The 17,566-nt window shown below is 39.2% G+C and overlaps 3 protein-coding genes across 4 annotated transcripts; 1 reads left to right on the forward strand and 2 right to left on the reverse strand.

The window, feature by feature from the left end:
• Positions 1-796: 796 nt before the first annotated feature.
• Positions 797-9,221, reverse strand: LOC104093130 (pumilio homolog 2-like). Of its 2 annotated transcripts, none has more exons than XM_070196362.1 (9): positions 7,788-9,221; positions 6,027-6,399; positions 5,039-5,954; positions 4,806-4,947; positions 4,306-4,719; positions 4,116-4,226; positions 3,053-3,247; positions 1,407-1,581; positions 797-1,269 (listed from the first exon to the last, which is right to left on the reverse strand). In XM_070196362.1, the coding sequence occupies exons 1-9, from the start codon at positions 8,358-8,360 to the stop codon at positions 1,232-1,234; spliced, it is 2,937 nt and encodes a 978-aa protein (XP_070052463.1). In that variant the 5' UTR covers positions 8,361-9,221; the 3' UTR covers positions 797-1,231. The 2 variants fall into 2 exon arrangements, with proteins under 2 accessions (XP_070052463.1, XP_009597137.1); XM_009598842.4 differs by having other exon boundaries at positions 4,306-4,518; positions 4,612-4,719; positions 5,039-6,399; positions 7,788-9,219.
• Positions 9,222-11,695: 2,474 nt separating this feature from the next.
• LOC104093131 (pollen-specific leucine-rich repeat extensin-like protein 2) lies at positions 11,696-13,000 on the forward strand. The gene is made up of 2 exons (XM_070194733.1): positions 11,696-11,830; positions 12,260-13,000. Exons 1-2 carry the CDS (start codon positions 11,696-11,698, stop codon positions 12,998-13,000), a joined length of 876 nt encoding a protein of 291 aa, XP_070050834.1.
• Positions 13,001-14,936: 1,936 nt separating this feature from the next.
• LOC104093132 (uncharacterized) lies at positions 14,937-15,688 on the reverse strand. The gene is made up of 2 exons (XM_070194734.1): positions 15,565-15,688; positions 14,937-15,400 (listed from the first exon to the last, which is right to left on the reverse strand). The coding sequence occupies exons 1-2, from the start codon at positions 15,686-15,688 to the stop codon at positions 14,937-14,939; spliced, it is 588 nt and encodes a 195-aa protein (XP_070050835.1).
• Between the last annotated feature and the right edge of the window lie 1,878 nt (positions 15,689-17,566).

Consider the following 17,566-nt stretch of genomic DNA (forward strand, 5'->3'; position numbering starts at 1 on the left):
AGCTAAATTTCTCATTTAGGATTGCAATGGAACCAATTATTGAGTGACTTGTTAACAGTATTTATCTATAATTGAGGAAATCTATTTGTTCAACTATGTTTTGCTCTTTGTTAATTGAAGAATCCTCGATTAAATGTGTCGTTATGTCTTATTTTGCTTGAGAAATATTACATTAGATTGTTGTTGAACAACTTCACTTTTGAGTAATAGATTAATTTTGAGAACTTAAAAGCGGGATAGAAGATAATAATTCGACAAAATTACAGAAAACACGTTAGGCATTAGAAAAATCACTATCCTATGGCTTTTACTCATCGACACACTTTATCTCTTTAGTTGCTTATTTTTATTGCTGTAAATAGTCATTAGTCAATTAGTTAAAATAAAAATCACAATTTGTAGAACTCAAAATTTGTTTTTAACCTGTTTTTATAATGATATTGAATAGTTACCACTAACTAGTTCTCTATAGGATTTGAATCCAAACTCTTTAGCCAAATATATTTGCCACCACTGCTAATCCTTCATGCCTAGAATTGGGCGCACTCAGTAGCTTAAATCAATAGCCTAAGCAAATGCACCTTAGAGGCGATAATTATGAGAGATCATAATGTCACTATAGCTGCATCTACTGCAACCAAACCTACCACCACAATACTCGACCTACATCACTAGATGACAAACACAAACAAATCCTATTGCAGATACAAGAGCATTAACAACCACCCAGTAAAATCCCACATATAGAGTCTGGGGAGGCTGTTTCCCACAGACCCTTGGCTCAAGAAGGGAGAGATAAAGGAATTGTAGACTCATAAAATTGTAGTAAACTGAGAATCCGAGATAAGGAAAATACACTTGACCAAAAGAAAATTGTCAAATCCCATACATGGAAATTCTGACCACCTAAACATCAACTCTCCACATGGCAACATTTGTACAATCGCGTTGATATAAACTGCCTCGTCGTCTGATTTTTTTTACACCCTTTGGAGACGAGACTTCCTCTGCACAGCCGTTCTCCAATATTTGACATCTCAGCTTCAGCATTCCTGACTTTATGTTTTAACTACACAATTTACAGTTCTCTAGTACATGCAACAACTTTATTTGCAATTTACTCCATACCTTTGAAGACATGTATGGAGTTAAAACACTAGATGTAGGAGAAAAGGAAGATAGGTAGCTCAAACTAGCCTCAGTTAGCTGTACAACTTTCTTTCCTACAAGACTAAGCAGGACTTGGGGACTGAGCAGCAATTCTTCTTTCTGCAAAACAGAATAACAAATCATTTAATACTGGCGTTCGGAATATATTTGACTGAACTGATAAAAAAAAGCGTATTTGAAGTTGAATAAGTGATGCATCCAATGCTCCAGCCAAATGCAAACAGGAAACTGCTTACCCCCAGCAGCAACTAGTTTTTCAACACGGGCAACAATATGCTTTCCGTAAGTGTATTTCTTCAGAGCATTCAAGTGAACTCTTATCCTCGACATGATCAGCTCACGTTGCTGATCGCTACAAGTTTCCAAAACTTTCTGTACAACGTAATTCGCAAACTGATCTTTCATCATAGCCTGGACAAAAAGAAGAAAAGTGAGGAAACATGATGCACATTTTAAAACCAAGACTAAAAATTTATTTGATATCACAATCACTTATCTATGTGACTGTACTCCCTACATGAACTCTATTCCCATAGATGCAAAATTAAAATGCAAATATCGCTAAGGTACGATTTTCCTGATTGAATAGCATAACGTAGACAAATCAAGGGTTGAACATCATAGAAAACTAATTCATGAAATTTGAGGAAATCCTGTTGGCATACATTCCTGATTGAATAGCATAACGTAGACAAATCAAGGGTTGAACATCATAGAAAACTAATTCATGAAATTTGAGGAAATCCTGTTGGCATACATTCCTGATTGAATAGCATAACGTAGACAAATCAAGGGTTGAACATCATAGAAAACTAATTCATGAAATTTGAGGAAATCCTGTTGGCATACACTTGGGTAAAAATTGTCCAGCAAAAATTTTTGAGCCTCTAACTAAACGCATTAAATAAGTAGGTAGCACTGTTTTCAGGCTACAATGGAGCTTGAAATGGTATAACTAGTTTACGTTTTTATATTAGCAGCACAAATGTTTTAGCCAAAAGCTTTCAAGAAAAGACTTTCTTCTTAGCTAGCCAACATGAAGTTGTAGGTGGCCCATCCTCAAAACTTTCAGTATTTGGGATACTTAATGTGGGTCAAATATAAAGTGAGATCATTGAAAAAAAGTACAAGATGGGGAGAAAGGAAGTTCCCAACATAGAAGCTCATCAATCAACCAACTCCGCCATAATCACAAATTAGTCTGGGTAGGGTGTAAGAGTCCTGTATCCATCACGCTTCATTCAAGTCCAATTGGAATATATAGTACAAGAAGTCTAGCTTAAAGCTCACAGTAATTCTTCCACTTCAACAACTAGGACTATTTCTTAAGGGCGAAGTCCAGCAGAAATTAGGGAACTACCCAATGTTCCAAGACATCTCTTACTCTTTTGTTTTTCCAAGACAACAGTCTCAGCATCCAAAGTCTGGTGTTACAGGATCACAAGGCACATGAATTATTTCTAATTAAAGGGGAAAGGAACAGGCCAGAATGTCCAAAAGCACGAGCATAATACAAATGTCAGAAAATCCAGTTGTTCTCTGCTGCCATTATGTGATTTGCTTGGAAATGGTGAATAATTAAACACATTAATATGCGACATCACCATGCGTCTTAATTCTCACGTCCTTTCAAACATGTTAAGGGGAAGTCCAATGCCGCTCACCATCCAGCTGGGGATAAAGAGGTCTAGATATCGTAGCTGGCACGCTTGCACCAATCATTCTTGTGATCTAGTTTGATTTAATTCAAGACTCCATAATTTCAGTTTGGCATAAAGCACAGTTGTTTTAGAGGGTCTAATGACTCAAACTAAGAGACAGGAAACATGACTTATGAAGCACGGTTGACAAACGATCGTTCAAGGCTAAAGTTTAGACAAACCTGAAGAGGCTCATTTTCATCAGTCGTACCAAGCATCTCATTCACCAGTAGCTGTCGTTCGCTGGAATTACAATAAGTTAAGCACTTCTCTACAACATTAGAGGCAAACTTCTGCTGGCTCATTTGCACAATCTTCCCAGCTAGTTCCTGAATTATGGTAGAGCGCTCATGCGGCTTCCCGTGCTCTAGTACATGCTGCAAGTGTTGCATTTAAAACAACAAATGGAAGAAAAAGGAAAAGGAAAAAAAAAGGTAGAATTATACCTCAGTATAGGAATGAAAGACATGTTTGCTAATATAGCAAAGTGTTGTTAGCACAAACAAAAATTTAATTGACCAAAGGAGCTTCTTCAAACACTAGCGCTTTAGCGAAACATATGGAAGGCAGCAAGAAAGAAAGGTTTTTGCCCATTTAGCATCATGTTAAGGACAGCAGCATACATTGGCACTAGTAAAGAACCAGGTGAATGTGCATGTGCATGTAGTTGGAAAGTTGATTGAAAATTTTTTGCAAATACTTTTTCAAATTTCTAACTGTTTGTTTAGGGTTTTTTTTTTTTTTTTTTTTTGCAAAGAAAAAAAAAACATCTACTTTTAGTTTTTCAAAGGTTGTAATTTTGAAGGGAAAAAAAACACTTTGCAAACAAACAAAATTCCCAAAATAGGAAAAGAAAACAATTTGCAAAAGATTTCACTTCTCCAACCATTATAGTAAAAATCAATGACCTCATTTTGGCACTTAGCAGTGACACAACAATGTTCTCCTAGTACATCATAAAGAAGCAAGACATAGCCATCAAAAAATGGAATGAAATGCGCAATATTACCATAGTCTAAAATAAGCAAAACATGTGCCCATATCAACAACAAATTCAGGAATCACCAACTCAGATACATTTTACGCATTGCTCCATACTAGTCAAGAAGTGAGGATATTGTGTAAAATACAACAGGATATAACAAACAACTAACTCAAGAAAAAGAAAATGGAAATAATTGCTTCTCAATAAGACAGTCAAGACACCAGTAGCAGCAACATATATAGACAGTGAGTATTCCATACCTGAACAACATAATTACCATACTGATCTTGTGCCAACATGCTAACAGATACCAGAATTTCTCCCATCACTTTACTTTGGGTTTCCGGATCGCTACAATGTTCCAATACTCTCTGAAAGATCAAGGAATATTCGTAAATATCAAACACTAAAATTACTAATCCAAATGGATGAGACACATTACTCATCTACCTGTATTACTCGACAGCCATATGGATGGGTGGAGAGAGTAACAACTTGTCCAAAAAATGTCGTCACGATAAATTGAATGTGATCTTCTGGTACACATTCAATACATTTCTGAATAACGTGATTCCCATTCTGATCTCTTACACAACGCATGATATTACCATCAAGCTCCTCAACCATTTCAATCTTCTGGTCCACGTCGACTACTTCTATTGCCTGTATAGTGAACCAAACAGAATAAGAACCAAAGCAAAAGATTAACACTAGCAGATAACACTTATGAGCATTTCTAGATTCAATCTGGTATACCTTCTGTATGACGCGACAACCATACATTTGAAGGCTCAGTGTTAATACATGCCCAAAGAGCTTGCCAGCTAATTCTCTCCTCTGGGATGCCAATCCATGTTCAAAAAACTGCAAGAGAAATATGGACTTTATAATCCAATTGAAGAGAAACAGGACAGATTGGAAGATCCATGCACCTCAACATCAATCCATACCTTTTGGATTACGTAATTTCCAAAGACATCAGTCATCAAAGTAAGAGCTTGGGGAAAAATTTCCTGAAACACCATGTTTTTCTCCTCAGTGGTGGCAGTTTCCAGCTTTTGCTGAATGAATCGGCTCCCATACTGGTCGGCACTGATCATAGATAATATATATTGAGGCTAGTTCAAGTAGGAAAAAAACACAGATAGTTCAAGTAGGAAAAAACACATAAGAGCAAGTTTACCTAAACTCAACAACGTGGCCTGCAATTTCTGAAAGTTCAAAACACCTGGTCTTGTTGCTTTTGAACTCTTCCAGCAGGGAGGATGCTAAGCTGTTTTCCATAGCATCCAAGTGATATGGTCCTATGACACCTGCAGCAGCTATGTTTCTCATTCGTCTCATATTATTATAATCACTATGCCTCATAGGACTACCGGGTCCCACTGAAGAGCCTGTGATGACAGGACTTGCTAAAGGACTTCCAGGATATGACAAACCAACTCCAAATGCAGGATTTCCATAATAGCCATGATGACCTGAACCACTGCTTTTGACTCCATATTGAGATTTCTGAGGTACAGCATTACCAAGATAAGCTTTTTGAAGCAAGTCTATATACGAATTTCCCATGTAGTTCCTGTCCACGGAAGGGTCGTTAAGAGCAGCAACATATTCAGCTGTCAAGTACTGAAGATACATAGGGTCCATGAATGACGGCCCACCCATTTGATTTCCCATTCTACTGAGATTATGCTCTGAGGTTGCAGCGCTCAAATTAGATCCCCCCAACATTCGAGAGTCCAATCCAGGTACAGCCATAGCTGATGCAGCAGCAGCATTTCCAAATAAAGGTGGCAAATTATAGTTGCCAAGATGGCTTGACATTGGACTGAGAGAATGACCACTTAAACCATAATTAGAAAAAGATGAATTTGGACTATCCAAATGTTGATACTGAGAAAGTACGCCACCTCCACTATTCAATCCCGATCCTTTGAGGTATGAACTATTGGAGAAAGCAGCTTGGGGTTTAGAACTATTATGGTCTGAGCCGACAGAATATGGTACTTTTGCAGACTGAACAGTAGAAGCCCTATTAAACTGTGGGGATTCAGATTGCTTCAAGAATTCATGCTGCTTTGTGTTATTCTGCCCACCTGCAAGATTAGTGAATATAGTATTAAAACCAACATCTTGTTCAATCTGAGAAATGATGTCATCCGACGTACCATTAGATAGATTCATGCCAGAAAAGGCAGCAACAAGCTCTGGAGACTCAGTTGGACTATTAACACTTCTCTTGTCTGAATTGACTACCCTCCCTCCACCAATAGGAGTAAGGCAAGGACTAGGAACCCTCGCAATGTGTTGGGGATCAGGAGTGGTACTTCTTGATAAAGCAGCAGCATATGAATAGGAAGCAGACATCTCATCGGACGGGGTTTGAGTGCTTGATGCAGACCTTAAAGGCTTTGAAGAAGAAAACTCGTGACGAAGATGAGAAAGCTCAGCTTCTGCTGCATCACCACTTCTGTCAAAAGCATTTCGGCTAGCTGGCCGTGAAGGGTGACCAGGAGCAGGTGACACACGGCTGAAGTCATCCTGGATGAAACATGGCTTAAAACCCATCAGATGATCATGTTAAATTCTCTTTCTCGAGATAAAACATAAAAAAGGTTTCTCCCGAGACAAAATAAGACCCCCTCCATTTCAATTTATGTGCCCTAGTTTGATTGGGCACAGAATTTAAGAAAAATAAGGAAACTTTTGAATTTTGTGGTGTTAAATATGCCATGTGGAATGTGGGAGTTAAAGAGTTGCTAACTATAGAAAGAGGCATTCTATTTAAGGGGCACAACTTGGAGAAGCAAAAGAGGTATGAAAGTTGAGATATAATCTCCACTGAAACAAGCAGCAAAAAGCAATTTCACAACAATTTCACCGGGTCTTTCCAAAAGAAAAATCTAACTTCCAATTACAAAACCAACATCTACTTGTTCCTTGATAAAATTTCAAAATGATACAGCATACTTGTAGTCTTGTAATCCATAAACAAATATATATATATATATATATATATATATATATATTCGCAACATAAGGAATTTCTATTTTTTCCTTAATATAGCAATATCAGTATCTTATATTGCCTATGAACTTACTGCATTATACTAAGTATACATAGAAATGCAACATCGTTCTAGACTATCATCAATTGTTACCCGATTTTGCTCTTATCCTGCTAATGCAAAAATCTAGTCCCATATATGAAATAATGCATTGTTCCGATTAACATGAGATGCTTGCTCTTATTGGAACACACTGAGGCCACACTTTCTCAAAGCCAATCTCGCACTTGATATCATTAATTGTCACAATATTTTGTTTTTATCATGTGATCGCAGAAACCATTCTCTTATATGGAACAAAAAATGCTCATTTATGTCATATATGTCCAGATGAATTGTCAATATAAAAATTTGAGATAGAAAAGAATAAATAAATAGAGAGAAAGTTAAATTGAATTAAAATTTTGAAGGCGCCCCCTTTAATCATAATGCTAAAATGTTGGCCTCGGAGATGCAGAATTGCCTCAAATCTCATCAGGCAGAGATTATTGAGCGAAATGGAGTTACACATCTACCAAACCATCATGTAAACAAAGCGGTTCAATAGGAAGACAAATTGACTGTCACCTAGCACTCATGCCACACAACAATAAAATATTTCCACAATTCGAAAATGCCAAATACAGCCAAAACACCTCAAGGAAACTTGTTGAACTGTTTCCTTCTATAACAAACATACCATTCGGGCAGTAACATAAATGAGCTAAATTCATGAAGCATTAAATACCAAACGTTAATCAGGCACTTTCAAAAGCATTTAATACCTGAATCTTGGAATCTAACATCCAATAGTCAATATTGAAATTGTAAAAACAAAAAAAAAATTAAAAAAATACACTAGATAATGTTTGAACCATGCACCTGGAATATTTCAGCAATGCTCTTCTTTTTACCACCTAGTCCTAGTCCCGGCAAACCAATCAGCCCATCACCACCCCATTCCACTGAACCCTGCAATTTATCCGTCTCATTCTCGCTCTCTGCTTTTTTCGAGTTAAATCCTGGAGGCATGGGTGACCTCCTACCATTACCATTAATATCATTCTTGTTTACATTCCTCCTATCACCAATAGCGGAGCTCCCTCCTTGCAACCTCTGTGAAAACCGCCAATCTTCTTTGGACAGAAGTGGTGGGGGCAACCTAGGATTAAGATTTACGTTGGAGTAATAGTAAGATAAGTAAGCAGGATCAGACCTAAGCTCCTCCTCAGACATGAAACCATTATTGTTAAACAATCCACCCACTGCACTCAATGAACCCTCAACAGTAGGTGGAGCTGAGCCACTTCTATACATATTCAGCTCCTTCTCGCGATCGTCAGCTTCTTGTCTTCGCTGATCATGAAGTAACATCCCAATCTCTTTCTCAAACTCATCTCCAAATGAATTTTCATTGTTCCCAATCATCGGTCTCCTACCCAATTCAGATACCATCCTCACTCACTCATTCCACAACAAATATAATCAATACCCACAAGCCTTAACAACCCAAGAAAGCTATTCAAAATCAAAATTTTGTCATATATATAAACCTTAAAAACTACAAAACCCCACGTGCACAACCTCAAAATCAAAGCTTTAAGCTCTTAAAAATCCAATCTTTGATCAAATATAATTCCAAGAAAGCTCCATGATCAAAGAACAATTATGTATACCCTCATTCCACAACAAGTATAATCAATACGCACAAGACCTAGCAACTCAAGAAAGGTTTAAAAAAAAGATTCACATAAACCTTAAAAACTACAAAACCCCACATGTACAACCTCAAAATCAAAGCTTTGAGCTCATAAAAATCCAATCTTTGATCAAATAAAATAGTACCAAGAAAACTCCATGATCAAAGACCAATTATATACTCATTCTACAACAATTATAATCAGTACCCACAAAACCTAGCTACGCAAGAAAAGTAAAAGAGCCAAAACTTTATCATATAAACCTTACAACTACAAAAACCCACATGTATAAGCTGAAAATTGAAGCTTTGGTGTTGATAAAAATTCAATCTTTGACTAATTAAACTCCAAGAAAATTCTTTTTTCTCAACATAGAGCAGGTAAAGAAAACTGTGAGCTAATGAGAGAGGTGATGAAGGTTAAATGGGGGGAGGAGAGAAGAAATTCTGGCGGCGAATCAATCCCTTTTAGGGTTTTGGTTTTTGAAGTAAGTATTAGGCAAGAAATGATTAAATGCAAAAAACAAAAAACATAGAGGTTTATTCCGTAGGTGTATAGGAAGAGTTTTTAGCCAAAATTAAAAATGAAAAAAGCAAAGAAGTTTATAGATAGATATGTAGAGAAATAAAGTGACGTTAGTATGCCTAGTGTTCCTAAAGAAGAATCTGCAAAATGCCACGTCTACTCTTCAATTAGATTGGGGAATGCTTTTCTTGAATTCTTGGAGGATTTTCATATTTTGGGTAAATATCTCGTACTTGTTCTCTTTTATCCGAAAAAAAGGATTTGACCAACGAGACGCGAGGCGAAATGATTGGATCCTTTAGCTTTTAATCAGATTTCGAGTTTAAATAAAAAATGAAGTCTTTTGGTATGAAATATTTGATTTCTAATAAATATATCTAAATACTTCTTTGAATTAATTGGTCAATAAATGTTTAAAACTTATCTCTGTTTGCCGCCTTAAGCGAGCACCTTACGGCCTTAAACAAGCACACAACCTATACAAAGGGATATAGTTATCCATTATAGGGATTTTCTTCTAACAATCCCATATTTAGTATGTCACGGAATCATGAAGCAAACTCGTTCTATTCAATATCCATATGGGTGTTTACCCTAAAATGGTACAATTAAATTTATTATGTGGTTTATAGATAAGCGAACTAATTTGATCCCAAAAATGATAAAGAAATAAGATTAAAAATAAGACCTAGCAATTGAAATCAAAAAAGATGACAAGCCTGGTTCCGAGCAGAGTGTCCCCGAGGACAGAAATAAAAGCAATATAAAAGAAAAAATGAAGTCTTTTGGTATGAAATATTTGATTTTTTCTAATAAATATATTTAAATACGTGTTCGAATTAATGGGTCAATAAATATTTAAACCGTATCTCTGTTTGTCGCCTTAAGCGAGTACTTTACGGCCTTAAACAAGCACCCAACCTATACAAAGGGTTATAGTTATCCACTATAGGAGTTTTCTTCTAACAATCCCTTATTTAGTATGTCACGGAATCATGAAGCAAACTCGTTCTATTCAATATCCATATGGGTGTTTACCCTAAAACGGTACAATTAAATTTGTTATGTGGTTTATAAACAAGCGAACTGATTTGATCCCAAAAATGATAAAGAAATAAGATTAAAAATAAGACCTAGCAATTGAAATCAAAGAAGATGACAAGCCTGGCTCCGAGCAGAGTGTCTCAGAGGACAGAAATGAAAGCAATATAAAAGAAAAAATAAAATTATTTAATTGAAAGCGAAAATGAAATGCAGTATATGTTTTGCCAAGAATTTTGTGCCTTACAATGGTTGCTGAACCTAATATTTATAGTTATACTTACGGAAACAAGATCCTAGGATAATGCCCCACTTAAATTATAATAATGGAGTCATTGATGAATATATAACGGCATGCCATAAATGCAAATATTTTCTGCAATGGCTGCCCATTTAATGTTAGAGAATATTCTTCATTGAATGCTATCCGATGGCAAATATTCGATCTGCTCTTGTTGATCATGCTCCCTTCGCGGTTTACCCGGAGTCAATTACAACTGTTCCCAGAACTGGTTGTTACTTGATTCGCCTTTTACCTGTCTTCGGTTCCACGTGTCATGCTATCATTCGATCATTCATTACAAACCAATTTTACCCTATACAGATAGTCCTCCTGCCTTCTGATGACATATCTTTATATCACCGGGAAGTTGGTGAAGATTCCTTTCTTGGCGGGAAACCTTTTGAACAGTCTCTGACGCTTGAAAGGACACACGTCCTCTCACATTTAATACCCCGAACACGTGTTGTCCCGCGATTCAGCAATATTTTCACCGATTTTTTAGGTAATCATGACCACAATTTCTACCGTCTATATCTTCACTTCTACTCATTACTTTACTTCCAAAGTTTGTTTTCATAAACCTTTCTTCTTCTCTGCACTTACTCTGCATTTTCTTAGAAAGCTTTCCATCTCCTTCAACATCCTTAGCAAAACGTTTTACTGTGTCTTTACTACTATGGCTTTCTCTGCTACATCCTTCAGAAACTCTGGCCTTTTCTTCGGTGGAGGTCCGAAGAGAAACAAGGACGCTGATGCCGATTATGAGCCTCCCATTATAAACACCATCATACCAAAAAAAACTCAGCATTACTAATGACTTCCAAGAGAAGGCTCCTATTACGTCTTCACGAACTTGGGTTGTTAGTAGGTATCCCTCCTTCATTTGCCCTTCTAGTATCCATGCAGTGAAGGAGGACTGCAACTGCCCTAACCTCAACATCCTCGCTCCGGATATGATAGAGCAAGTTACCTTCACCAAAGAGGGTTTTACGTATGTCTATATGTATCCCTTTACCTTGGGTCCATTTTCTTTGGCGTAGAATGAAGGGCCTAACCCCGTAATTTTGGAGTTTGCCACTGGTACTGGGTTTGCTTGGCCCAAGTAGGCCCATCTATATGGCAAACGGTGGCTTGCCTGCGCCAGCTGTGCACAGAGACTGGGGAAACCCTAGCCCTTACACACACGATGAAACTCTACTCCCCGAAAATTTTTCGTGGGGGAGTAATAAATTTCAGCAAACATGGTCACCACACCATCCTCACCAGCATGGATGATGGCAATGATCGCGGGTGGATGGAACAATTTTTCATCATCGCCACCAGAGACATCATCCCGGCCACAGCTCTACCTTTTCCTGAGTCGTAGAACTGTTCTCGTAAGTTTTTTATTCGATTGCTTCGTGAAAAGATTATTTTCCGTTATTGTTGACTTCTTCGTTTCTTTTGCTTCAGCTACCCGGCGGGAACCACCATAGTTTTAAGGCCTAGACAGTGGGTTCAGAAGATTCCGAAAATTACAATACCAGAATCCCGCTGATGGAAGGAAATCGCTCCCAAATATGGGTGGAAGGCCAAGAACCGTGGTAAACCGAGTCCTTCTTCCTTTTATCTTTGTATGAATGTAGATAACTTTGATAACTTCATTTTTTGCTTGGTTCAGGACTTCCGTAGGGCTCTGTCACCTGCCCCGAGGTCGATATTTAAACCGACCTCAAGGAAGCCATGAGGGTGCTACAAAGTGCCCTTGCTCGAAGCGGTGCACGCGGACCTGCTTCCAGTGAAGTTGCTTCCTTTCGAAGTACCAGCCAGAGAACAAGCAACCAAAAAGGCGACGTTCTTACTCGGCCGAGGCTCAGAATAAGAAAATAAAAACAACAACAACCGAGCCGGCCATAGTGGTTGTTATGGAAGATGGAGAAACTAGTGATGAAGTGCCCCCCCCCCCCCAAAGGAGAAAAATAACTTCATCAGCTCAATCGGACGCTCAGTCGGGAGAGCTTCAAAACCCGACTGCAGATGAGGTCCAAGCACTTTGGGGTGAGATAGATATAGTAGAGGATGCTGATTCTCGCTTTCCAACCCCCGTTTCTATCTATGTTCTAAAGAGCTCGGACCTCGGGCCTCTTCTGCCTTCGAACACTGAGCAACCAATAATCAACACTGCTCCATCCGCAGCTGCTTCTCAACCTTCACCGCCAACTACTTCATGCCCTTCAACACCAGTTATAGCTTCACCACCAGCACCCACTGCATCTCCTCCACCGGCAACAGGCCGTTCGAGAGAGGGTGCTTCTCCTCCCCGGTCTCCTGACCATGAGAATTTGGGGCACAATTACTCACCCCCTTCCCCAGATCCCCTAGGGAGGAGGAGTGCTACTCTTTCGATTTCGAAGGAGTGCCATTTGTTGTCCAAGTTGGCTTCAGAGAAAGATAGGAAGAAAATACGCTCCCTTTCGGGGGAGTGCTTGTTGAATAATGTTATGCATAATGCGGCAGCGGTACCGTACTTGCTTTCTTATCACTTGTTTTCTATTTATCTGCTGTAATGGGATTTCTAATCTTCATATCCTTTTTTACATAGCAACTTTCTTTCTTCCGAGGGCCTGCAAAAATTGATCCTCGATAAGCAAGGACTTGCCTCCGAGCGGGATCAACTATTGGCCAAAAGATACTAACTTGTTGCATACCTCCCGGTAATGGAGGTAAAAGCTACTGAGGCAGGCGAGCTTAAGGCCCGATTGCAACAAAGTGAACAAGAAATAATGGCCCATAGCCAAGAAGCCATTCAATTACATACACAACTTCAAGAGGCTAAGGCTAAGTGGGCTGAGCTGCAAGATACTGTGCTTGCTGCTGCCGAGCGCGAGTCTGCCTTCGAGGAAAAAGTGAATAACTTCAAAGGCAACCTTGAGCTCCAAAACAGAGGAGGCCAATGCCACCGAGGAAAAGAGGGCCAAAATGGAAGAAAGATTTAAGAAGATCATGGAGCAAAATCAGATTCATCTATCTGCAACTCGTGATCTTGATTCTAGCCTTGGTGCCATGAGATCCAAGCGGGATGGCCTTCAAGCCGAGGTTGACAGACTTAAGGCAAAGCTCCAGTACCGAGAGGATTCCCTCATGTTTGAAAAGACTTATGCTATGTACCATATGCAGATAAAAATCTTGGAAGAGGCCAAATCGGTCATCATCAATATCGATGATTAAATCGCCAAGGCCCGAGGACTGGAGCTAATTGCCCGAGAAAATCTTCCCGCTCATCCTACTGCAACCGACTCTTCGAGCACCGGTTCTGAATACTCAGGAACTGAAGGGGAGGTTGAAGAAGATGATGATGAAGGTCCAGGCCCCAAACCGCCAGCTGATCCGACTTCTTTCACCGGGGGGAGGGGGCAGATCCCTCTCTCCCTTCGGGCTCCGGCGGCGATAATGCTTAGATTTTTTCTTCCTTACCTTTTTTTTGTAATTTGTAATTATGCCAAACTTTTCACCGAGTTTGGCACTTTGATAAATAAAGAAGAATTTTGCTTCAGTGTTGTGCAAAATACATTCTCTTTGCATTGAATTAGTTAAAGCTTCGGGTATACTTTCGTCCGATAGCTTCTTATTCCAGGCATAAATTCTTCCGGAATCAACCCTTTACTATGAGGGTTTCATATGAGAGGCCCCTCTTATATTTATAGTGCTCTTGAAGAGGACGTCTCGTGTCCATTCCGCCACAAGCATTTGAAGTTTTTTGTTAACTGTCAAATGATAAAATCAACTCATCATTTGGACAAGAAACAAGATAAAAATAAAAGGATTTTATTTTATTCCTTCTATCTTTAAAAGTACATAATCATTCATTTTCTAAAGGAAAAAAGAAACTGCCAATTCATGTGGCTAACTTGTATAACTTATTTCTACGGGGCTGGTCATGCAGTCCCCGATTTTTATGGCATTCTTGTTATCGTATCTTATACTACTACTCCCCTAGTATTCGAATACGAAGTATGCAAATTGGAACACTAGAAGTATTGCTTCATTGGTGGAAATAACTCGTGAAACGTTAGATTGTCTTTGGTTCGATGGCAAGTTTTGTTTCCCATTAGGAACTTGCCATCGAGCCAAAGATTATTTAACTATCCCATAGCGGTTTATCATTTTATTGCCTTGTCATTTAAATGTCTTAACCTTGCCAGTGACGCTCCGTTCGTAGTATGCTTTCCGTTGCTGCCTCGTTAAAAATCTTGCCAGAGAAACCCGATTGGGACAAAAACTGGTCGAAGGAAAAAAGAGTGCAGCACATACTTTCAGTATTGACAGGATCCATCAGCAGTAATACCTTTTGAGGTGAGTCACATTCCAATTACTGGGCAATTTGACTCTATCTTGATTTTCTAACTCGTACGATCCTTTACCGGTGACAGCTGAAACCCGGTAAGAACCTTCCCAAGTTGAACCCAGCTTCCCATGGTTGATTTCCCGAGTGTTATCAATCGCTTATCTCAAAACCAAGTCTCCTACATTGAAGTAGCGGAGATTGGCCCTACGATTATAATACCTTTCCATTCTTTGCTTTTGGGCCACCATCCTTACGTATACCAAGTCCATGTGTTCATCGAGCAAATCCAGCTTCACCAACATTGCCTCATTGTTTGCTTCTTCATTTTCTTGGGAAATCCGTAAAGTTGGCTCCCCTACTTCCACCGGTATCAGAGCTTCCATGCCATATATAAGGGAGGAAGGTATTTCTCCCGTGCTTGATTTTTCCATTGTCTGGCATGCCCATAGCACACTCGATAACTCTTTGAGCCATTTGCCTTTAACAGCTTGTAAACTCTTTATGAGGTTATGGATAATCACTTTATTGGTTGACTCCGCCTGTCCATTAGCGCTCGGATGGTATGGTGAGGATGTAATCCTCTTGATTTTCAAATCTTCCAAAACTTTTGTGACCTTTGAGCCTATGAACTGTGGTCCATTATTGCAGGAAATCTCCTTCAGTATTCCAAATCGGCAGATGATGTGGTCCCATAGGAAGTCGACCACTTCACGTACTAATCTTTTGGTAAGGACATGATTCGACCCATTTAGTGATATAATCAGTTAAAATTCAAAGGAATCATACCTTTTTGGGACCCGATAGCAGCGAGCCAACTATATCCATCCCCCATTTCATGAATGGCCATGGGGACAACACTGAATGAAAGAGTTCCACCGGTTGATGTACCAACTGTGCATAGCGTTGACATTTGTCGCAGTTCTAAACGCACGTCTTTGCGTCCTGTTCCATCCGGGGCTAATAATATCCTACCCTAACCAGCTTTAGTACCAACGTATCTGCACCAGAATGGTTCCCACAAACTCCTTCATGAACTTCTCTCATCACGTAGTCAGGCTTCGAGGCTTAAAACATCGGGCCAACGAGCCTTGGTATGATCTCCTATATAATTGCCCATCTTTGAGGCAATAACGAGCCATTTTGGTGCGCGGTACCGGGATGCCTTCAGGTCTTCAGGAAATTTTCCATGTCGAAGATATTCGACGAACTCGTTTCTACAGTCCCAAACTAAGTTTGTTGAATTGACTTCACAATAACCATCCACATCTAATACTGAATGTAGAAGTTGGACGACGGTATCGGAGTTAGATCCTTTCATCTCCATTGATGATCCCAAATTAGCCAATGCATCTGCTTCAACGTTCTCTTCTCTCGGAATGTGTATGATCAACCATTCCCTAAACCATGCAAGCAACGCTTGAACCTTATTCACATACTATTGCGTGCGTTCTTCCTTTGTTTCAAAAATCCCATACACTTGGTTTAATACCAGCTGGGAATCACATTTGATCTCGATGATCTCGGAGTTAAGTCTCCGGGCCAGTTCAAGTCCTGCAACCAAAGCCTCATACTCGGCTTCATTGTTAGTTAATGGAACAATCTTAATGGCCTGCCTCAGGTTTTCCCCCGAGGGCGTGATTAGAACTGCCCCAAGACCAGACCCTTTTAGATTAGAAGCTCCATTGGTAAACAGGGTCCAAACTCCTGACGTTGTTTCCGACACCAACACTACTTAGTAGCCAAGGGCATTAATCCGGGACTGAAATAGGCCACAAAGTCGGCCAAAACTTGTGACTTGATCGCAGTCCTAGGTTTGTACTCAATGTCAGATTCACTAATTTTGACTGTCCATTTAGCCAAATGGCATGACAACTCAGGTTTGTGAACAACATTCCTCAAGGGAAAGGTTGTCACCACGAGAGGTGACTACGAGAGCTAAGGCCAATTTTTTGAGGTATGGATAACTAATCCCTGCTCCCGATAAGATTTTACTAACGTAATAAACATGAAATTGTATACCTTCTACTTCTCGGACCAAAACAGCAGTTACCGCTACTTTCGAGACTGCTAGATATATCAGTAATTGTTCACCTTCCCTCGATTTTGTGTGATGACCCGATAGGTCATCTTTAAATTTAACATTTAATTCTGTGCTCCGAGACCTTGAATAACACCATTTAGAATTCCTTGGCTTGCATGCACAGTCCATAAATTTCTCCGGAAAGTTTTTATGTGAAAAATTGATTAAAATGTGAAATGGAGCTTCAAAACTCATTTGAGTTGACTTCGTTCAATGTTTTGAGCAAATGGACCCGGATCAATATTTAGACAGTTCCGATAGGTCCGTATCGTGATTTGGGACTTGGGCGTATGCCTGAAATCGAATTCGGAGGTTTCTAGCTCGAATTATCGCCATTTAACGGAAACTAGAAATTTAAATGCCAAAGATTTCCAAAATTTGACCGTGAATTTGACTTTACCGATATCGGACTCGGATTGAGATTTTGAGAGTTGGAATAGCTCTGTTATGTCATTTATGACATGTGCACCAAATTTGAAATCATTCAGGATTCATTTAATACGTTTCGGCACGAGTTTTGTAAAGTTAAAATTTCATAAACTCATAAATCTGAATCAATGTGTGAATTGTAGTTTCGACGTTGTTTGACGTGAAATGAGACCCCGAGTAAGTCCGTATTATGTTACGGGACTTGTTGGAATATTCGGACGAGGTCCCGAGTGGCTCAGGTGAGTTTCAGGCGAGTTTCAGACCATTTTTGAAAAGATT

The sequence above is a fragment of the Nicotiana tomentosiformis genome, chromosome 2 (genome assembly GCF_000390325.3).
Source record: "Nicotiana tomentosiformis chromosome 2, ASM39032v3, whole genome shotgun sequence".
In the NCBI taxonomy this organism is placed as follows: Eukaryota; Viridiplantae; Streptophyta; class Magnoliopsida; order Solanales; family Solanaceae; genus Nicotiana; species Nicotiana tomentosiformis.